The sequence below is a fragment of the Cynocephalus volans genome, chromosome X, assembly GCF_027409185.1.
Source record: "Cynocephalus volans isolate mCynVol1 chromosome X, mCynVol1.pri, whole genome shotgun sequence".
Lineage (NCBI taxonomy): Eukaryota > Metazoa > Chordata > Mammalia > Dermoptera > Cynocephalidae > Cynocephalus > Cynocephalus volans.
This window is the reverse complement of record NC_084478.1, coordinates 114,081,671-114,087,799: the sequence shown is the minus strand read 5'-3', so window position 1 is coordinate 114,087,799 and position 6,129 is coordinate 114,081,671. Positions and strand designations below refer to the sequence as shown.

General features: G+C 43.2%; 1 protein-coding gene across 1 annotated transcript; it reads left to right on the top strand.

Moving 5' to 3' along the window:
- The first annotated feature begins 3,145 nt into the window (after nt 1–3,145).
- LOC134368226 (late histone H2B.L4-like) lies at nt 3,146–3,577 on the top strand. The gene has a single exon (XM_063084770.1). The coding sequence runs from the start codon at nt 3,146–3,148 to the stop codon at nt 3,575–3,577; it is 432 nt and encodes a 143-aa protein (XP_062940840.1).
- The last annotated feature ends 2,552 nt before the right edge of the window (nt 3,578–6,129 follow it).

Sequence of the window (6,129 nt, the reverse complement as noted above, 5' to 3'; positions counted from 1 at the left end):
AGTTGTTTTCCAGTCGGCCTGTGGCTGCAGACTTGCACGTACTTTTCAGACCCTGGGAAACCAAGGAAGACATCAGTAAAGCTATGGTGATTCCACTCTTCCAGCAGGACTCTGAGAAAACAGCAATGGCAAGAGGAGAATCCAGACAGAGTCTTGTTGAGAACAGGGACACAGGTCTGGGGGATGAGGCCATCATCTCCTTGATCCCATAGATGGAGGCCGCTTTCTCCATTCTAGATGGCTAGTGCCACCTCTTCTGTAACAAACCAGGCTGGGGAAGAGGTCCCCACTGCCCAGGGCTGAGAGTTTCATGCTGCTATCCCAGAGGGTCCAGAGGGCAGAGCAATGATTAAAGAGGACTGTTTTCAATCCCTTAAATCTAATGGAATTAGCCCTACTATGGTGCAAACCTGCTTAGGGCCCATAAACTCTAGTTTTCTTCTGATTTCTCACATTTGGAATGGTAATGTCTATTCTATGCCTGTCCCGCTACTGTTTTTGGAAACTGGTAATTTGCTGTCTGTTTTCGCAGGTTCAGGGATAAGGATAAATTCTGCCTCAGCATCAGTCACAACTGGAGTCTCACCCGTAGCAGATATATAAGATTTGTAGATGAGATTTTGGACTTAAAGTTGAACTGCAATGGGTTAAGATTTGGGGGCTGTAGGGAAGGTGTGAATGTATTTTTCATGGAAGTACATTAATTTTTTGGAGGGGCAGAAAGCTTAATATTCTTTATTGAATTGTACCCTCTCAAAATTGTTGTGTTGACCTTGTGACCCCCCAGTACTTCAGGAGGTGACCCTATTTTGGAGATAGTCTCTATAGAGGTAACTGTGTTTAAAGTGAAGTCGTGAGGGTCGGTCCTAACCCAATATGACTGGTGTGCTTATGAAGAGGGGCTATTTGGCATCCAGAACTGTGAGATGATAAATATATATTTTTTAAGTCACCGAGACTCTCGAATTTATTTACGACAGCTTTAGAAACTAATATAATATCTGTAAATCAACATGATTAAAAGCATAAAACCATTCAAACAAAACAACAAACAGCAGTCAAGGACTCAGACCTATTTAATGACACAATTCCCCTCAACTGCAAGTCCAAACATTTCAGGAGGCTTCTAATTGGTTCAGCCTGGGACACCTCATCCAACAGGTCCCTCCCATCATCCCCATTGCACATAGACGCAAAACATGATGTTTTACCTTTCTAAAAAAAAAAAATGTATATATATTTCCACACACATTATATTGCCTGGCAATGAACAGAATTGGTAAAAATCTGAATGAATTAAACTAGTAACTTCAGTTTCTAAAGAAGGTGGATTAGATATTGTTTCTTGACATTTTTGACTCAGTTATTTCTCTCCTGTGTTTCAGTCCTCAAATATATATCCACAGTCACACACACACACACACACACATACATAGTATTTATACACACACACACAAACACACATATACACATACACATATACATATGTGTCTGTATACATGTAAAAATGAATATATATGTGTGTACATACAAATATATACATATACATATATATATATATATATATATATATTTATATTTATATATACATTTGTTTTTTTTTTAATTTCTGGCCGGTGCTGGAATCCTCAAACTCATGGAGAATAAATAACGAACTGTAAGCATCCATATGGGGAACATAGTAGGAGCAGGACAAACATCCTGCATCAAACGTTTTTCGGCATTCTCAGTATTATGGAGTACATACAGAAACACAAAGGAGGACCCAACCGATCACAGAAATAACTAAGGAGAAAATTTCAAGAAGCAATACCTATCCCTAGGCTTTCTAGAAACTGAAGTTACTATTTTAACTCGTTCAGTTTTATCCAGTTATGTTCCTCTCCAGTCTATAATCTTTGGGTTTAGAAAGCACAAACCTTCATGACTTGCATTTATGCATAATAGGGATGATGGAAGGTCCAATCAGAGCAGCTCAAGCCCCAGTCTGTTCTCAGTCAGGCAATGAGGAACCTGTAGCCACGGAGTCATAGCCACCGGCTCACCATGGAACCGGGTTTCCCAAGAGAGCCAATCAAAATTTTCCTGGACTCTTCAGCCTTGGAGTTGAGGTGGAAGCAGCTCCTGATGGAATGGGTGTGATTCTTTGCCTGAGGGCTCATTTACTGTGAATTGTACTGTATGGTTGTTTATTGTCTTTTCTTTCTTTCTTTCTTTCTTTCTTTCTTTCTTTCTTTCTTTCTTTCTTTCTTTCTTTCTTTCTTTCTTTCTTTCTTTCTTTCTTTCTTTCTTTCTTTCTTTCTTTCTTTCTTTCTTTCTTTCTTTCTTTCTTTCTTTCTTTCTTTCTTTCTTTCTTTTCTTTCTTTCTTTCTGTGACAAGTTCCTTGATGACCTCCATTTCTCTAATTCTTCTTCATTCTGTACTGGTTCCGTATTTGGGGTTCATTTTTCCACAAATACATTTAAGGAATAAATTTTCTCGAACTGTCCGATTTTTGAAAAGCACGTGATTTTAAACTATTTCTTGACTGTCTCTTACCTTTTGGGTGACTTACTGCAAAATTAGACCAATACCTTTTTTCTCTTTCAATCAAGGGCTGTTCTATGTATTCAGCAATGCTAGAATGTAGGGTACTTTTTCGGATCTAAGTATCATTAGGAGTGTGACTACAAACCTGGTAAATGCTGAATTTTCTTATGTAGGTCTAAATACCCCAGTTGTGTTTGATTTCACTCTTTACAAACGGTAGTTTTTTACTCCGTTATCCTGATTCATTGAGGGTTTCGATCAGAACCGGAGGCGGGAGGTGGACCGACACATCTCCACGTCCATGAGCCCTCTGCTGGCCGTGCCACAGCCTTCCTGTGTGGGTTCTCTTGCTGTGAATTTCTGTATGGGACCAGACAGGCAGCTTGCAGGGCTCCAGACGCTCACTGTGATTGGTGGAGGGACCGCCAGCAGGAGGACCGTGCAGTCCCAGCACACTCCGCTAGGCTCACTCACGCGCTCCCTGTGTGCCCTGACACCCAGTCAGAAGTCGAGGTCACGCATGACGTGAGGCAAGGCAGCGACTATAAAAAGGGCTCCCCGCCTGGCAGCAGCGCCATCGTCGGTGCCTCCTAGCTCTTGGGGGTTGCCTGAGGGATGGCGGAGCCTGCCTCTGCCCCGTCTCCGGAGGAAGGTGTCAGCACCCAGGCGCCTGAGAAGGGCGCTCCGACGGCCCTGAAACAGAGGAAGCCCAGGCGCCATCGCCGCCGCAGCCGCCGTCACACCCGCTGCCGCCGCGGCCGCCGCGGCGAGGACAGTTTCGCCACCTATTTCCCCAGGGTTCTGAAGCTGGTCCACGACGGCCTCAGCCTGTCCCAGCAGGCCGTGAACGTCATGGACTCGTGCATTAGCGACCTCTTCGAGCGCCTCGCCGAAGAGGCCGGCCGCCTGGCCCGTTACAACCAGCGCTGCACCCTCACCTCACAGGACATCCAGGCCGCCGTGCACCTGCTGCTGACCGGGGAGCTCCGCAAGCATGCCGTGACCGAGGGCACCAGGGCTGTGCTCAGGTTCACCATGAGCACATGAGCCGCCTCCTGCCCCCGGGCACGGCCCCCCAAAGGCTCTTTTCAGAGCCGCCTCAGATGACCCGAAAGACCTGTAACCACTTAATTTATCGTGCTATTTGTGGCTTCCTCAAAATCCGAGTAAATTTTCTGTTCTTCTGTTGCTTTTTGTTCTGTGTGGCCTAAAATAATTTTCTAGAGTTTTCCGTGAGTACTGATCTCCTACATATCCTCTAAGGAAAAGTGATTTTAAGAAATCAACACGATTAGGAAATGATGACTGCGCTATGGGTGTTTGTGGTTTCCGTTTGGAAATTCAGAAATCAAGTAGAAACATCAGCAAAGCACCAAAATGACGTTGGGAATTGTAGACAGGGAACAAAATGGGACTGACACAGATGAAATGTCTGTGGGACAAGGGACGACTGGGTTTGAGGACTAGAAGGGAACAGAACGCATGACTACTTTCTTCAGTAGTTGATGGACGAAAATGTGGCACCTCCTGGTGCGGTTTGCAGAGAAAACCAACTGAAGGGAAGAGTCAGCGCTTACGTAATTGACAAACTGTTGATATTCATTACATATAGAAATTATAATTTTGCTATGTTGGATTAAATAAAATATATTATTAAAACTTTAAAATAAATAACACATCCTAAGCATCTATATGCGGAATAGAGTATTAACAGGACGATAACACTCCAGTCAACCTTTTTTTCCGCATTAACTTTATTACTTAGCCCATTAGAAACACACGTGAGGAAACAAAACACAGCATAGAAAAAATTAAATCCAAGAGTTCCACAACAGTACTTATTCCTAGGCTTTCTAGAAACTGAAGTCACTACTTTACTAGTAACTAGCAACTAGTTCCTAGCAGCTAGTTACTACGAACTGGTGACTAGCGCTCCTGGACGTCAAGGGACCTGGCTGCCCATCCCCTACATCCAGTCCTTATTTAAAACCCTCAATGAATCTGGAACAAAAAGTGGAAAAGCCCAGGTTTTCATAGTGAAAACTAACCGATAGGGGATATTTTTAAATATGCAACCTGTGTAAAGTGTAAAATAAATCTATTCAAAACTCTTAGATGCTGAAAAGGAGAGCACATTTTAGAACTGGTGACTACATATTAGAGCTCCTGTGTAAAAAAAAACTTTTTCTAAATGCTTTCAAATTTACTTTTCAATGAAAACTCCTAACAGAGGAAAAGGGAATCGATTATGTGGCAATGTTTTAAAATCAAAAGATTCTGTGGTAATTTAATTCAATCACAGGACTTCCATACACTTGTGCACATATAAATTACAGAAATCGATCCAATTATATGATATACAAACTCGAGCGTTATGTATAATAAAAACAATGAAGGACAGTTATATTAGTGTTGACAATGTGGTTCACAGTAAAGAATGCTGGGAAGCCAGCAGCAAGCCACCTGCCACCTGCCAGAAAACTACCCACTGCAGGGAGAGGAGCAAATGGGAACAAGGAGGTCAAGGGGTACAAATCAGGAATTGGGCCAATGAATACGTCTGGAGATCCAAAGTACAGCAGGACGACTATTGTTAATAATGTTGTGTTTGATTCTGAAACTTTACCAAGACAGTAGATTTTAGATTCTCTTAGCATACAAGGGTAGAAGGTGATGAAGATGGTCATTTGTTTGACTGTAGTAATCTCTTCACTATGTATATGCGTACGAGCCAGAGCCATCGTGTCGTACACTTTAACTATAAGGAAGAAAGAAATAAAAAAAGGAAGACTAATACACATTGGCAGCACGCCCCCTGACCCCTGCCCTCAAACTGCCACGGGCACACCTTCGGAGGGCTCCAGGATTTACGGGCCGACTGGGGTGGCTCTGAAAACAGCCTTCGGGGGCGATGCTCGGGGGCGGGAGGCAGCTCAGGTGCTCATGGGGAACCTGAGCTTGGCCTTGGTGACCTCGGACATGGCGTGCTTGGCGACTGTGCCAGCATTGTGCTAAGCACTTGACGGGGAGTACCTCAACTACTTTTCACCACATCCCCTTGAAGGAAACAGCGTTATCATCTCCATTTCTATGGATGAAGAAACTGAACCACAATAGATTGTCACTTGCCCGAGATCATACCGGTTGAAACTTCCCAAGGCAAGGATCAAACATATTCCTATGCATTTGAGAGACGAAGGGCAAGACATTTTTCTCAGGTGTGAATATGCGATGGTTACATTCTAGGGCATTCCTAAAACTCACTTGCCTGTGCAGTTTCTTGAGAATTTTAAGTGATGACACTAAATGAGGTTTTTGACCCTTTGCAAAGATGAAGTCGTCGTGACATACGATTTGGCTGATTTTTGTCTTTGGATTAACTTGCAGCATATATATTATGGCTTTCCAGCTTTTTGCCATTTTCTGTTCTTTGCAATTAAGGACATGTCGGCCTATGTACACTGACAGGATACAGGTGTCAAAGCATGGACCAGGTATTTTCAAAAGATGTAGACATGCATAAGAAAATCCACTTAACTCCAGGCTTTTCTTTTTTCCCGTAAATGTAACTGCTACAAGAAGACCTTCGGATGGTTGGT